Consider the following 16,751-nt stretch of genomic DNA (forward strand, 5'->3'; position numbering starts at 1 on the left):
GGAAAGGTTTGTAAGCAAGCGTTTCACTGTAAAGTCTACACCAGAGTCTACACCAAATGTATTTATATGGCCCTTCTTACATCAGCTGATGCCACAAAGTGCTGTACAGAAACCCAGCCTAAAACCCCAAACAGCGTATTCTGCACATGTAATAAATAAAATTGTATTTGATTTGGAAAATTCCAGTAGCCTATTATTCATATGCTGGCCCATTCTAACCAAACATTTCAGAACTTGCAAAAAGGTCAAATGGTAGTCTAAGCTTTGTCTTCATGCTGACCCATACTGTTGTTTTGAGACTATGACAATACGATTATTATTATTTCAATGATCAATTCTATAGCCAACTGCAATGGTTTGGTCTAGGTGTAAAAAATGTACAATGTCATGACAAAATTGTTTATAAATGCGGGTTTCACTCTATTTCACTTTATATCAAGAGAAGAGCAGGTAACTGTGGTGTGAAATAGACTCCCACGTGGTAATGGACACATAAGAATAAGGGTTGATGGATTCACTCAAACCAAGAAGTTTCAAGCAAGAATATTACTCCATAAAGCAAATAATTAATACATAGTCTTATGGGCTACTTTATTCTTTATTACACGGTAGGCCTATTTCTCGTTGACGTGTCTTCCTTGTACACATGTACAAGTTATAATACATCAGAGGATAAAATGTAAAGTGTTCCCCAACTGTCAGCCTGTGGGCATGGTTTTATTTGCACCTCCGCCAAATCTTTTCTGAGCAAAAAAAATGTATTCCCATGCGTAGTAGAGAACCACGTGACAAATCATTTAAGAAAATCTAATGAAGGTTTGGAATGTTTATGTTTTAGTCAAATATTATATATGTTGGGGCTTCTTGCAGTCAATTTGCAGTCCACAAATTATTTGTAATTATGTTCCACCAATCAAGAAAAAAATCGGCCCGTGGCTGAATCTAGTTGATACCTGTTTTACAGTCACATTAGACTACGGTGCATTCTGTTCGGGTAGGATGGGTTGTAGTGACGTTTCCAACCAATAAGCGAGCGGCTCCTTCGTACAGAAGCAGCATCGGCATCGCTCTCCTCAGCGGCAGTTTTGCTCTAGACAAGTCGGGACAATTTCTCACAGAGCTTCTTATTGCGCTCAGAACTGCATCCAAGAAGAGAGCTCCGGGAATTATACAATTTATTCGAAGAAGGCGAGTCGGGCCAATCTCTGTCCCTTGATTTTACAGCGCTCTGGCAAAGATGAATTTAGGCTCCGTTCTTATACTGACGTGCACCTTACTTGTGGACACATCTTGGGTAAGATATATTTATTTATTTTCGAAATACGTTAGAAGTAGTCTACTGCACTGCTGTGCCCGTTTGGCATACACGAGCTTTGCAGCGCAGTGCATGTGGTGCTGAATTGTGGCGATGAGCGACTTTTCCTTGCAGTAGAATTTTGCGCAATAGGGAACATAATGCGTTTAAATTACGTATAATGTCATGATACTTTCAAACGTTTCTTCAAAATTATTTTGTAGGCAGCAGTCTTTTCGGGTTTGGTCACGAAAAGCTACATCCGTATTGAATGACAGGTGCCTGAATAAACCAATCGGCTATTAATTTTGAGCGCCTTTTTTACTCATTTAGGTGACTTTAGTCTACTGAATGAACTGCAATAGTCTACTAGTGTGTTATATGTCAATTGCAGAGGATGCAGAAGCCTTTGGTTTCATAAATTATATAGGCTATACGAGGCTACGAACTTCATTGCCGTTTACAATATGGACTGTCATATTTCTTTTGATTAGATCAGCACTAGCCCATTGCTCGTTATACCATATTATAGCCTATCTCTCGATATAATATCAAATTCACTATTCTTATAATTTGATTGCATTTACATTTTAAAACTTATCTGAATGACGGCCAGTTAGATTTTTTAAATATTCTACTCATGCCTGAAAGATATACATTTGTCCCCTGGATAGCACCTTTGCTGCAGCAAAGTAGAGAGTGAAGACGGATAAGAAAGAGTAGAAAACTGCAGACACAATACTGATAATTATAACAATAAGTTAGACATTTTGTATAGGTTGTCTCTCTTTTTACTATACGCTTACTGCATTGAGACTATGCACATGACCTCAGTAGGTCTATGATCTAATATGCATATTTCTGTTGCCCATCATCATCATCATCATCATCATCATATATACACATGGATTAGGCCTACTCTTCCCCTCTCTCCTCCTTCTCCCTTTCCCCCTTCCCCATAAATCCATTAGGTTTAAGGTAGCTTACGATGGACAACATTTTAAAAAAGGTGTCCAATGAACCCGCTGGTGTATCTGGTATTGATGATTCACTTGCAAATGTTGGCATTTAAACAGCAAGCTATGGACTGAAGCAGATCAGCAACACCAGTTGGGCGGTATCCAGCTTTATATACCTACATACTGTGCCTATGCCATCCCGGGATATACTGTATTACCGGCACTGCACACAAGGTTTTTTTTTTTTTTTAAACGTCACTTACCAGAATGCTTACACAATTCTAACAAGTACTAAGGAATCTCTATAGCGGATGCTAGGTAAATGCTAACACGCGCATTCAAACATGTATTTCTAAAACAGACAGCCCACCTCAAAGTTATGCAACTATCCTCAAAATGCAGTTTGCAGAACGCAGAAAACAAATATTAGACATCAGGTATCTTAATCCAGCAGGGGGTTGTTTCTGCTGCTGTTACCAAGAAGCTTGATCTAGCGAGCTAACGTTAGCCACTTAGCTAACTTTGGCAAGTTATCAAAACCCAGCTGGAGATAATTTTTTTGGCACATCTTAGATAGTTAACTTAATTGTTATAAAATATATAGCTGGCAAACATTAGTAGTGAATTTCACTACTTGATCACTTCACATAAGTTGCGCTGCAGAGGTGACTCATCTCATGAAGCCAGGGGACAACGATTGAAGCCTCAAAGTTCAAGGCTGCCCGCGGTACTGCAGGCATCTCAAATTATAGTGAATGGAAAAATGTCAATACTCGTGTAAATAAGAAAATGTTTCAAAGACAATCATGGCGATGATAATTGTTCCTAATACACCAGATGTATGTCCTTGAACCGATTATTTTAAAATCGCTCAAAGAAGAAGTTAAGGATAATTTAGTTGCTATTGGCAGTGTGCAGTACCCCGGTCGGCATTCAATTTGAGTTACTCAATGAGAGGCGTCATCGCTGGCCTAGATGATAAACGTGATCTGCTTTATCTATTACCTAATGCACAAGTTGACTGCAGGTATTTATTTAAGAAGTACAAATATTCAAATGTATAAAAAAAATGTATTGACACGATTGGAAAATCTTGAAATACCCAGGGATACGGTATATACGGTATACCGCCCAACCCTACCAGTCGTTAATCTGTCCGAAGGTTCAATATCAGTCTCAACACCTACAAGATCAGCCTGCGACCCTCTGGCCACAAGTCAATTCTCCAATGCTTATAGGCTGTCTTGTTTTCTCCCTAGGCGACCAAGGCAGACCAACCACCTAAACCCCCATGCAGACCAGGCTTTTCCGAGAGCTTCTACACAGTGTTTGTCTCTAGAGATCTACTGCGAGGCCAGAGCATTCTCAAAGGTAAGCACTGTGGTTGTGGTGGCGCTGGATCTCATGTATTGACTGTTTGTCCCCCTCTTCTCCATAGCTACAGTAGATCCCAACCAGAGAGTGATAGAGTGTGTGTGTGTGTGTGTGTGTGTGTGTGTGTGTGTGTGTGTGTGTGTGTGTGTGTGTGTGTGTGTGGGGGGGGGGGGGGGGGGGGGGGGTGTATATGCAGCATTCCATCATGACGTAAGAAGGTACACTGCGGTATAACATGCAGTTCTGGTGAAACACGCAGAACAAGCATACATGTGTTGATGCAGCTAAAGTTGGTTGGAATGTACACTATGTGGTTTGAGTCTGCATGATAACTAGGGCCGGGCCTATACCAGCATCGTAATACTTGTTAGTATTGTGTCAAGGAAAATCAAAAATCATAAACAAATCATAAAGCAGATTTAACGTCTTTAGGAAAACAGCTGTAATGTTGCAAACAGAAATCATTATTTTGTCATCCAGAGTCACATCTTTTTATTTTCCAAGATCTAGCACACCATATTTAACATACAGCAGGTTTTTAAAGGACCAAAGAGTTTGCGTCGTGTTTTCATTTTTGTCATGGAAAAAATATCACGATACTGGTATTGTCCTGGCCCTAAAGATAACTGTTTCTGATTTGATAAGAGGTTTGCAACATACAAATCTATTCATTCTTATCACATGAACAGAATTTCCAAGCAAACATAAAAGAGTGTTCACATTGAAAACATTGAATTTATCCTTTCCTAAATGATCACTTCAGCATCAGAATTACCAAAGCAGGCTCATTTAAATCACCCATCTATCTCCTGCTGTGTGTGTTTACTGCTGGAAACTCACAGCTTTTATTGTATTCCCTGTATTCAATGTAATACATTTTTCAATTTATTCTCCTTATTTTTCAGAGGAAATATAATTCTCCTTTCATGTGCTCCGTTTATTTTCAGCTCATCACATCTATTGTGAGGTCCCTCTCCAAAACATGAAATTATGCAGAATTTTCTCAGAATGCCTCATCTTTTTGTCTTGAAGTCACTTCTAATATTGCAAAAACAAACCTCACTGGCAGATTCTTTTCTCATTCTTGTTAATTGACCATTCTAGTTGCTTGTATTGCGTATTTATCTTAGAATTGTAAATTTGATATTGATTAAATGAAAACATCCTGGTTAGGTGTAGTACATTAAGAACTTTGGGAACTCAGCAGGGCTTAGGGATGAGGGCAGGGTTTTAACTCCTAAAACTGACCTTACATGCTGACCACACCACTTGCGTTGGTGTACACATACTTATTATTCAATCGTTGCACCCACACTGGTCGTGCGCGTCAACAAGCGTCTGCGCAGCCAGGCGCTAAAATAGAACTTGGTTCTATTTGTGACACTTGACGTGCTGCAAGTCCCGCCTCTCCCATCTCCTCATTGGTTTTTAGGAGCATATACCCACATGGGTGATTGAAAGATGAACTGAAGTCCACACTCCAGTCCAGTTGGTGGTGGTAATGCACCTTAAAGTTGGTTGCCAACCGCCATATAAAGTCCAAAGAAGAAGAAGAAGAAGCCTGAAGGAGGAGAGATTACATTACTCGAAACAAACTCAGTTTACCCTTTTATCTGGCCGTGACCTGCGTAGTAGCTAGCTTTACATGGTATGGAAATGGAAAGTGTCGCGGTAGCTTTTGATAAAGTATAACATCAAGACGAAGCAGCTGCTTTATAAGTGGGATGCACTGTTGAGCGCTACGTCCCGAGGGGTTCGTGCTGATTGTACGGAGATTGTGACAGCCGGTTAAATGGCGTCCCTTGAGAAAGCAAGAGAAGTGCAGCATTATCATAAGGAGATGTATACTTGGAATATGGAGGAGGAATGGAGGGAAAAAGAGAGCCAGAGCAGGTGTAAGAGAGAGAGAGAGAGGAAGACGGTGAGCTTGAGTTGGTTAAAAATGGTGGAAAAAATAAGAAGTTGTCAAAGAAGAATGGTAGAAAGTGTAATCAGAGTGAGGAGAAATGGAAGTGAATCAGGTCTAAGTATTGGAGGTGGTGGGTGTGGTGAAGTTCTCGGAGCCCGAGGCTTGCACCGAGGGTCAGGATAAAGATGAGCCCGTTACAGTAGGAGTGAAGTTTTTGGAAAAAGTGGACCCTTGCCTTTTGGCTGATCCATTTGTGGTTTTGGGGTGGGTGAAAACAGAGTTGGGTACTGTGGAATCAGTGAGGGTAACCAGAAGTGGTCTTGTGATAATTGTGTTTCTGCTGGTCAGAGGGAGAAGGTTTTCTGCATTAAACGAATGAGGGCAAGAAATGTGAATTGTTTCGCTGTCAAGAAAAGGGCGCCATTGAAAAGAGTGATTACTGGGGTAGCAGTAAATGTAAAAGTTGACCAACTGAAAGGGAAGATTCCCAGTGTTTGTAATGCTCGTCATTTGGTGCAACGCAGACAGGGTGTCGAGTGGTGAAACAGACGAGTCATTGTCTGAATTTTGAGTTTTGATGTTGAGTTTTTGCCCGACAAAGTGATGTTAGGATATATAAGTTATCCTGCAAAAACGTTTGTGCCGAATACATTACGTTGTTACAGGTGTCAAGCTTATGGGCATGTGGCAGCAGTGTTTAGGAGGGAGGTTCCTAGGTGTGAGAAGTGTGTAGAAGGGCATGAGACAAAGGAATGTGTAGCGTTGGGGAAAGTAGTGGTATGTGTTAATTGTAGGGGTGCCCATGGGGCTGGGGATCGGAAATGTCCCGTGCGAGAGATGCAGGTTGAGGTTTCCAGGGTTAGCATGTGCAGAAGTTGCCATATGCTGAGGTAGAGGAAGATGGGTCAAGGGGGAGGGATCCTGAGAGGAGTGGTGAGAGTAGTAGATCTATACCAGTACAGAGGGTCAGGCCAACAAGTGATACGTGTTTCAGTAAATTAGATTTTTTGCATTTATACCAATGGTTATCAACTACTGCAGGGATGGAACCAAAGTCGCAGAAAATTGAGGTTGTGGTGGCAGCTGCAGAGAGGTATTTGGGTGTGCGAGACTTTGACATCAGAAGAGTTACAGGGTGTCTTAAGTGGTGATGTCCCATCCTTTCAGATTGTTGACCTGAGGTAGGACTAAATGGATTTAAATAGTGGAGCTGGGTGGTATAATTAAAAATTAAAAATTGTGAGTGTAGTGTTAGATGGTAGGGTATTTGTTTATTTGTTTTTTCTAGTCTAGTAGGTGGCGGTAATGCAACATATATTGGATTCCAACTGCCGTTAAACCTCATCGAAGAAGTACCCTTTTATCTGTGGATTAATTGTCGGAGTAGAGGACCTTGTGCATTTCAGGTAAAATACCAACCCAATGTTTAAATCCCACAAAATTAGCTAGCAACAGCAAGCTAGCTAGCTAAATTGCCATAAATGTTTAATGCTTTTGGACCTGTCCCCAAATTAATATAGTTGGTTCAGAGCGGTCTAGTCAGCATGTTAGCCCCTATGACTCTTCTCAGTAGTTTAACACCAGAGAAATATGAGCCCGACACTCCCCAGACACGTATCTTTTCTGCAGGCAAAGTTTAGGTTATTTGCTAGAATGAAATGGAGCTCTTGTTTTAATGGTTGTTGGGACATGTCACCAGCTTAAAACGAAAGCAATTTAATTATTGCGGAGGTTATTTAGAAGGACACATTAAGTCAATAGGGAGCTACTTTGCCTGGAGGCTTAGGGTTGAAGGGACCTGGAAATTGGCTGAGGTGTCCTCAGTGACCCTCGCCAAAAACAATGTTGACAGAATCTGATGCATTTGGACAGGTTGTACGACATAGTGGGCCTGTGTGTGTATGTATGTATGTGTGTGTGTTTCTGAGAGAGAAACACTGCTGCCTGCACCTTTCAGCAGAAATCATGCACCACTTGTGCTAGATCATTTGGGTTTGGTCTTTACTGTACAGCATCCATTGCTTCGATACAATATTCTCTCTGTACCCTCTCACTCAGTTTGCTCTGTGAAGATCAATCTTTGAGTTGTGCTGTCCTACTGGCCACTCTGAGGAATATTGTCTGGAGGAGCTTGCTAAGTCCTCTTGCTATGATGAATGTGCTGCATCTGGCCTGACTGAGGGTTTGTTTTCTTCACAACACAATGCAACATGGAGAAAAGGAAGATGACTTTAATACTAACAATACTGTATGTGTAACCCAGAACCATCATCTAATACTTTAATGGTGAGGCAGAGAAGAGGGAGGGGCTGAGGTGCTACAGTGGTAAGGTTGCTGGACAATTTTAAGTTCTATAGCCACTGCATCCTGTGAGAGGAAGACACTGAGCAATAGACCCAGCGTCACAGAATACTGTTTTAGCAACCAGCCAGGTGCAACCTGACAATGGGTTCTATGCTGTTAGCTGGACAGTGAACCTCAGCCATTTCCATGTTCTAATCCCACACCATTCATCCAGTCTTTAAGGTGGTGGGAAGGAAAAGCTGTTAGACAGTATTTGTCATATTGACTGTTTGGAGGGTGTGTGGGTAGATCTTAGACCATTGCCTAATGGCACAAATGCAAATTGTTTCTTCTTAGCCTCCCACCTCAGGGCCTTTTTCACATCTGTGGCCTTAATGCAGGGATCGGCAACAGAGGGACAGTTTTTGTAAGGATTTTAGTGCTTGGTCAAAAAAGTCCATAAAATCACCAGGAATTCAGCAAAAAAAAAAATATATATATAGGAAATCTGTTCCCAAGTATTCCCACAAATACAAATAGAGATATGTCAACGTGTCTAAATGTAATCAAGGTATGAAGTGATGTTATTTTCAAATCCAAGCCTTTTGGGCTTAGTTGTGGTCAATTTGTGAGTACAGCACTCTTCTAGCTGCTATTATCCAGTCTCAGCTGGCCATGCTTCCATATCCCTATATGTTAAACAGGCTTATATTGGTTTATGGTAACACAAAATACCTTTGTTTATCATCACAAATCTATTGGCTGCCCTTAAGTTGAACAGAGTGAAATAACACATGCTATGTAGCTGATTGTCTCTGTAGAGGAGGAGTTGGAGAGATTATGGCAGTGAGCCTAAAGAGGCATAGCGCTCATTCCATGTAGATTCCTGCTGTGGCCAGAAAGGCCATGAAAAGGGATATTCTGGTGATTGTGCATCGCAGTGTAAACCATCACGTCGGCCTAAGACCTGGAACAGACACCTCGGAACGTGGGCAGGAGCAGGGGCAGACCACAAAATAAATAGATTTGAACTGCAGTTTCTTCAGGATAGTGGCTTTTAAAGTCGCTGTCGGTACATATTCAAAAAGACATCCGTGATGAGTTTCACCCCTCGCTCTTCACCATCCACCACGGCAGGGGTGAGAAGGGCACGGTGGGTTTTGTAGAGTGCATATTTGTGTTTTCTGTTATGGCTCTATGGCTTAATGTGTCAAGCAAATGTACAATGCCAATTTTAATATGAATAGCAATGTTGTTTTGGGATGCTTTTGATTCTCTCTCTAAAGGAATGGAGTCAAGGCAGCTAGTAAAAGTATACTGCATGGCGGTTCAGGAGGGACATAATACAATGAAAATGTGGTCTTCATGGTGACAGCAACACTAGTGTAGTATCAGTTCTGTGGACAAATGCATCTTTAATTGAAGCGTGTGCTTTGTGAACCGCAGCACATACTTCCATCCACTTTCAAACAGAATGGACTTGTTTTGATGTCCAAACTTTGTTTCACATGTATTTTTTGTATTTTCAAGGAATCTGAACCCTCTGCCTTACTATGAGAAACATGGGATTTGATCTCTCCTTTTGTTGCTTACTTGAGTTACCTTTTCACTCCCCTCATATTCTTTCAATATGTGATTCATTCTCTTTGCGTTCCGGCTGTTGATTAACAGGTGGTTTGGCTTCTCCTCCTGCATTTTATACTTTGTTCGATGTCGCTAGATAATATCAGTGTTTCACGCATTCTTATGATTTTATCTGACTGGGAGCTAGGCAAGATGTGTTTCATATAACTTAACCAGATGCCTTCAACTATCAGCACTTTACTGACTGTTAACCCACAACTTTAGAAGTCGCTTGTGTGGAATGACATGTAACCCGAAACAAATGACATTTGAAAATATCTGACAATTATAGTAATATCCCACTGGGCACGTCATCACATAGATTTCTTGTTTGTTTAAATGACATGGAAACAACGTTGATTGGACCAGTTTTTGCTCAGTGGGATCTTGGATTAAACAGCCTGTCTGGTGTGTGCTCTGCTCTGCAGAACCTCAGACACCTCGTCATGCTTCTCTCCAAGTCAGGCAGCTCTGCTTTCATAAGTATGTCCAAACCCAGGGAAAGGGATTACGATTTCAGCCGTTTTGATAAGCAGGATGCCATTTTCCCTCAGACTCACTCCGTCTCTCTTGTCCTCGAGAGCCTTTCTTCTCTCCACACAGGACACAGAGTCTGTGGTGTGCTGATAGAATACAGGTAGTGTGGATGAGCCACATCATTTCTCTTTATCTCCTCTTCCCTTCACACACAACACAAGGTATGGCCCTATATCCCTCAAACCACCTACAACATGACATCCACTGCTAGCCCATTCAACCCTAACCACCCAAGGTACATATATGGTACAATACAATGTTTTCCATTTATTGTTGGTCGTCCCCTCTATAGTGGGTGACGTACTGTAAAGAGCTGTTGGAAGGATAGCAAACTGTTAGCAGAAATAATGGTTGTCAGTGACTGTTACAGTGACTTGTGGGGTTCAGGATCTTTGCGCTTTGACCTTTTGCTCAGTAGATTTTATTTTCATTTGATTTATTTCACCTTTTATTTAACCAGGTAGGCCAGTCAAGAACAAGTTCTCATTTACAACTGCGACCTGGCCAAGATAAAGCAAAGCAGTGCGACACGAACAACAACACAGACTTACACATGGGATAGACAAACGTACAGTCAATAACACAATAGAAAAATCTATATACAGTGTGAGCAAATGTAGTAAGATTAGGGAGGTAAGGCAATAAATAGGCCATAGTGGTGGAATAATTACAATTAAGCATTAACACTGGAGTGATAGATGTGCAGATGATGATGTGCAAGTAGAGATACTGGGGTGCAAATGAGCATAAAAAATAACAATATGGGGATAAGGTAGTTGGGTGGGCTATTTACAGATGTGCTGTGTACAGGTGCAGTGATTGGTAAGCTGCTCTGACAGCTGATGATTATAGTTAGTGAGGGAGATATAAGACTCCAGCTTCAGTGACTTTTGCAATTTGTTCCAGTCATTGGCAGCAGAACTTGAAGGAAAGGCGGCCAAAGTAGGTGTTGGCTTTGGGGATGACCAGTGAAATATACCTGGTGGAGCGCGTGCTACGGGTGGGTGTTGCTATGGTGACCAGTGAGCTGAGATAAGGCAGGGCTTTACCAAGCAAAGACGTATAGATGACCTAGAGCCAGTGGGTTTGGCGACGGATATGTAGCGAGGGCCAGCCAACGAGAGCATACAGGTCGCAGTAGTGGGTAGTATATGGGGCTTTAGTGACAAAACAGATGGCACTGTGATAGACTACATCCAACTTTGCTGAGTAGAGTGTTGAAGGCTATTTTGTAAATGACATCGTCGAAGTCAAGGATCGGTAGGATAGTCAGTTTTACGAGGGTATGTTTGGCCTCATAAGTGAAGGGGGCTTTGTTGCGAAATAGGATGCCGATTCTAGATTTCATTTTGAATTGGAGATGCTTAATGTGAGTCTGGAAGGAGAGTTTACAGTCTAGATAACAAACCAAGTGTCAGTGGTTCAGTCCAATAGGTAGTATAGCGGCCTCTATTGTCTGTGTTTTAGAGTTAAGAGTATGAAAATAGAGTTAAGGATATGTTCCGACCCAACTGCCCTCCATTCATATAGCTAGCTCAGCCTTAGCTGAAGAGAGACAAAGAAACATGTTGCATTGTTCTATCCTGGACTCCTGCTGCAATCCATTTCCAAGCCCTGTGCCTCAGTAGTCGGCCGGGGAAGGTTATGCAATAGACCTAAATGCATTGAAAAATTAAGAGATGAGCAAAAGGTGTCCAAAAGTCTGACCTTCAGAATGGGGTAATCATGATATTATCAGACCTGAGATTGGATATTCTAAAGCCAGCGGCAGCCAACCAGTCAAAGCACTAACAGAAAGGTAAAGGAGCGAGAGAGAAAGGGCATATAATATGTTTTTCTCAAAATAGTCCTGGCCAGGAGATTAATTTGCGGGGACAGAGTTGGTAGAAGTTCACTGTTTTAGTGTGGGATGCCGCATATTGAGAATTTCAGTTAAAAAAATGGCTACGGAAAGCAACCAATTTCAAGGATAGTTCCACCAGCTACATAATCCCCATGTAACCCCTGATCTCTTCCAAAGAGAGACATTTGTGTTCTATGAATGCAATTTGCATCGTTAATCAAGATCTTCTCTTAATCAGTCACCCTCTCTTAATCAATATGCTTTAGTGCTTTACATCTTCGTGCTCTCTAATGATTCGAGACCCTGATGAGGATGCTATCTTTTGTTGTGTTTCAGAAATAGGTGATTTTTCTCTGTAGGAAGCCTCAGTTTCACTTTGTAATTGTCTGGTGTAACCCTGCATCAACCAGTTCATTACCAAGGTTTTCTCCCTCCCCTAAGCCCCAGGATATACATGCGTCTGAATACAAATCGGGCTTCTGTGTTCAAGTGAGGTTCAGCTGACTTTAGACTATTCATTCACTTGTTATCTTATTTGTTTGGATCTTTGCTACAGATATGTTTTCATGTCATAACATTTGTTGGGTTATTAAGCAGATTATGATTTTAATTATTAATAGTAGAGCTGGGCAATGATGGACAAAATCCATATTGTGAGGAATTACCTGAATTGATCTGATAACGATAAATAGCACAATAAGTTTATAACATTAATGTGCTCCACAGTTGTATTTATTTATTATCATTTAAACTATTACTACTAGTTTGATGGTTGTAGCCACCAGTTGTTCCATTAAGCACCCTAAGGTCGATATCCGCACCCTCGCAGAAATCGAATTAGCATAATACAAAAATCCCCATAAATATCTGTCAGTTTAAGCTAGAGATGTCAGATTTTTTTGCATTGGGTGCATCTCAACCGCATACATCTATGGCACACTTCTGCATCAGCGGTGAAAGGTGACAGAGCTAGGGGGGTTGACATCCCGAAAATCGGTCTTCTCACAAAATCGTCTGTAGCGTCTGAACAGTTTGGCCTAGAAACTATTATGACCCCTCTATGGAAAGATGAGAGTCTCGCGGACACATATATGTTGGTTGTTTTGCTCTAGGAAAAGACTCGTTTGAAGGTCCCCCAGAACTAGTTGAAAATATTTATGGAAGTAAATTAGGACACTGTTTAGTGCCAAAAATAAAGGGTTAAATAGATGTAAAATAAAAATGTTTCCTGATCTTACTTATATCTTTCAGATATAGAACAGACACTTCAGAGCAAACTTCCTTTTCGATTTTTTGAGGGGGGACTATCTGTTGTTCCATGTAGTGAATCTGTTATTCAATGAGGTTGTATGGGCTAATAGCAGTAAGGCCAATATTTATTTTTCATAGGTGAAAAAATCAAAATCAAAAAGCTAAATGATCATTGGTATGACCTTCTTAAAACAATTCCATATAGCTTAGTAGAACCCCCCCCCCCCCCCCCCCCCACCATCCCGTGGCTTAGACAGGGATTAGACTCTTATTGGTTAACAATCGCCCATATTAGCAAACTTATTTAATTTCAAACTCTAGTATAGGCTTCTTATCGTAATGAACGATATCAGCGAAACTCCTGCGTTAAGTGATCGGTATGGTCGGTGTCAATACCTTTTGGTTTATCGTCCCAGATCCAACTAATAGGACCAAGACATGAAATAGTACTAGAGGTCTACCATGGTAACCCAGCATAATACAAGGTTAAATGTGTATCCTGAGAGCATTGTGCTTGAGATACCATTTGGATTATGTCTTACCCTCACTTTCACCTTTTTATAATAGTGGTCTTTCAATGATACTTCTTTGCATGGCTTGAGTATCCTCTTGAGTATCCTCTCAAGCTTTGAGATGAAATATGAAATCTGCATCCTTGTCTTCTTGTATACCTCCCACCTACCTGTGTCAGTGTGTTAACCCTGATCTCTCTCAGCTGCAGCCTCCATGGTTAGAAGCCCTCTGGTAGTGCTTTAATTACTGTGTGGACTGAGTGGAGTGGATTAGTTCTGGAGGTCTGTCTCAGCCTGGGGGACGAGGGATGTGATTCAGCCCAGAGTGGCTCCATTCACTCCCCTCCTCAAGAAAACAGGAGGAGGTCGAGGGAGGAAGAGAAAGTAGTGGGCTTTGTTGCTATACCTGGGCTATGTGCAATTCTTTTTTCAGTAGATGCTTTTCAAATCAGGTCCCACAGCAATGTTGTTTCTAATACTATTGTCACGATACCAGATTTTTGACTTTGATACCGATACCAGGTTTAGTATCATAATACTCAATAATACTCAATTCCAAACCGATACTCGACACCGAAACGATGCCACTGCAAAAAAAACAACAACAACAATGTATTAGCTAAAGTCACATTGAACAATATGTTGATAACTGGTAGAACAAATAAAATAACAAATTCTATATTCAATTTCTTGCTAAAATAAAACATAATAAATAACAGAATAATAACTTCAAGTGTTCCTTATGAAAAATTATACAACGGATGGGTCTAATGCTGATTGGTTAAAACCGCATTCCAGTCGCTGTCTATTCCAGAAGTTACCACCAGCTAAATATATGATGTTAAAATGCTTATTTACTCTGTTCCATCTGACTGTGCAATCCACTGTCTCATCAGCCCAGCCAGGAAATGTATGCACTTCATCTCCACTATAAAAAGCATCTAGACATTATCTCACATTTCCTTTAGACTAACATTTCATTTTGAACAGCGGAGATTTGTATAAACCTTGCGGTCTGTATCTGCGATATTTGCAACATTGTTTCAATATTCAAATTAGATCTCCAGCTGTCCCATAGTAAGGAACATGTCGGGAGTCACTATGAGACAGACAGGTAGGCAGCTTTTCTCAGCTAGTCGAAATCATGAATCAGCATCATTTTTATTGATATATACAAAGAACTATCAATAGAAAACAGGTAAAACAAGACGAAGTGCAGCTAGTTTGAAGTCTTTCCAGCTTCAGTTTGAAGTGATTGTTAGCTGTGTTGTTGGCTCCTCTGAACAACAGTGTCCTGATGAGAGAGCACATTTTCTATGCCAGGTGAAATCATTTAAATAATGTATCCAAATACATGTCATTAGAAAACAGCTTATGCAAACGACTGGGTCGCGTCCATAGATACAGAACAAAAACACTGAACGACTGGGTTGCATCTCTGGCAACCGAACCAGTAGAACGAACGACCAGCCTTTTTCGGTAGCAATCCTAGATTTATGTCGGGGCTATAGTATGAAATAGTATGAATAAATGAATCAAAATAAAGTTATTAATGAAAATATGTAAATCATTATTTTAATATGTTGGTAACCCGTTGTATAAAGTGATAATGCCCTCGAAGCCGGTGTTTGGAGGATATATTGGCAAGGTTTGCCGGCCCTCGACTTTGGCTCGGGCCTAACAACACCCATGCCAATATATCCTCCAAACACCGGCTTCGAGGGCATTATCACTTAACCATAGTGATAATAAATTGTCTGAGACTCAGAGCAGACAAAATAATTGTACAATTACATCTACAGTAAACTGTTTTAAAATGTCATTTGATACATATCAAGGTTATGGCCATAATATTTGGTCAAATGACATTCATTAGACATATGATTCATTATTCAGTACAGCTAAATCATGTAATCTATTAAATTCATAGTTTAGTACCAAAACGACAAAAAACAATTTGAAGCTAATTTTTGAAGTTTCTATATTGCAATAGTATACACACCATAGAAATACAATGGATTTTACACAGCGTACTACGATTCCCAGAGTGCATTTCACTTCCCAGTGTGCAATACTCTGCCCAGAGCTGCTGGCTGGCTACTGCTAGCAAGCCTAGACAAATGTGAAGTATTCTACATATTGTTGTCCTGTAATGAGTGCATTTTGCATTACTTTTGGGTTCTAATAATATTATAATGCTCACATAAATGTCATGTTGAATATATGTTCATGTCACTGTCACGCAAAAATAATTAATTAATTTGCTAGTACAATAATGACAACTTACAATGCAAATGTTATGGTTAAAATAGTTAATGTCGTTTTATGTCGTAAACCTCACTTACATTGCTTTGTAACACCTTTTGCTTAGTTGTTTTGGTGGGCTGGCCCTCATCTTCTCTATAGTCAAAGTATTCCCATAGTTTGCTTCTGCAGCCAGTTTTGGCAACAAGCTGCGGGTGTGGAGGTATGATGTTTTCGTTTGAAGAAGCCATGCTGTCAGCATTTTCTCTCATCTCACTTGCTTCTCAAAGTGGTTTGCGCTGTGTCAGCAGCAATGCTAGTAAAGAAACGTTTTTTCATGTTCTAGTATCAAAAAAGTACTGAAGTTTTGGTATACCGTGCAACACTAATGTGAAATGTGTTCATTTTCTGTGTTGAAATGTGTCTGTGTGTCCTGATCTCTGTTTTGAAAATGTCTGTTTGTACATAATATTTTCATGTTTATACGTTTACCTGCCAGGGGACTGCAGATGTAAATTAGCTGTCAGCTAATTCTGGTGCACCACGTCACTTCTCATATTCTGAGACTTGTTTTCTTGTATATTGTCCCTGCCAAATAAACGTAGTGATTCTCCTGTACTTTTGTATACTTCACAAGCTTAAAGTGATCCCTGAAAATTGCATACTATGTCATGTGCAGATATGTGCACCACATCATTGCTCTCTCTCTCTCGCTCCACTGTGGGTGCATCATGTGCATCTTGCTAGCTGTCAGTCATTGGTTGAACTCAATTTGCCAGGGGGCTGGCCCACATAGGGGAAAATGTAGGGAAGATGGTGCAGCACAGCTTTCAGAAAACAGTTGCTTTCAAACCAGGGATTTTGTGGCTAATTGAGGTAAAACAGTAATTCGGCTCATAGATTATGCTTGTATGAACTACAC

The 16,751-nt window shown here is 40.6% G+C and overlaps 1 protein-coding gene across 1 annotated transcript in view; it reads left to right on the plus strand.

Annotated features, from left to right (window-relative positions):
- Positions 1-1,010: 1,010 nt before the first annotated feature.
- The window catches only part of LOC129815066 (cadherin-4-like), a 237,993-nt gene continuing 222,252 nt past the window's right edge, over positions 1,011-16,751 (plus strand). Inside the window, exons 1-2 of the mRNA XM_055868398.1 lie at positions 1,011-1,294; positions 3,513-3,624. Coding sequence (XP_055724373.1) covers positions 1,238-1,294; positions 3,513-3,624 — 169 coding nt within the window. The 5' untranslated portion in view covers positions 1,011-1,237. The remainder of the gene's footprint in view (positions 1,295-3,512; positions 3,625-16,751) is intronic.

This window comes from Salvelinus fontinalis, chromosome 18, assembly GCF_029448725.1.
Source record: "Salvelinus fontinalis isolate EN_2023a chromosome 18, ASM2944872v1, whole genome shotgun sequence".
Lineage (NCBI taxonomy): Eukaryota > Metazoa > Chordata > Actinopteri > Salmoniformes > Salmonidae > Salvelinus > Salvelinus fontinalis.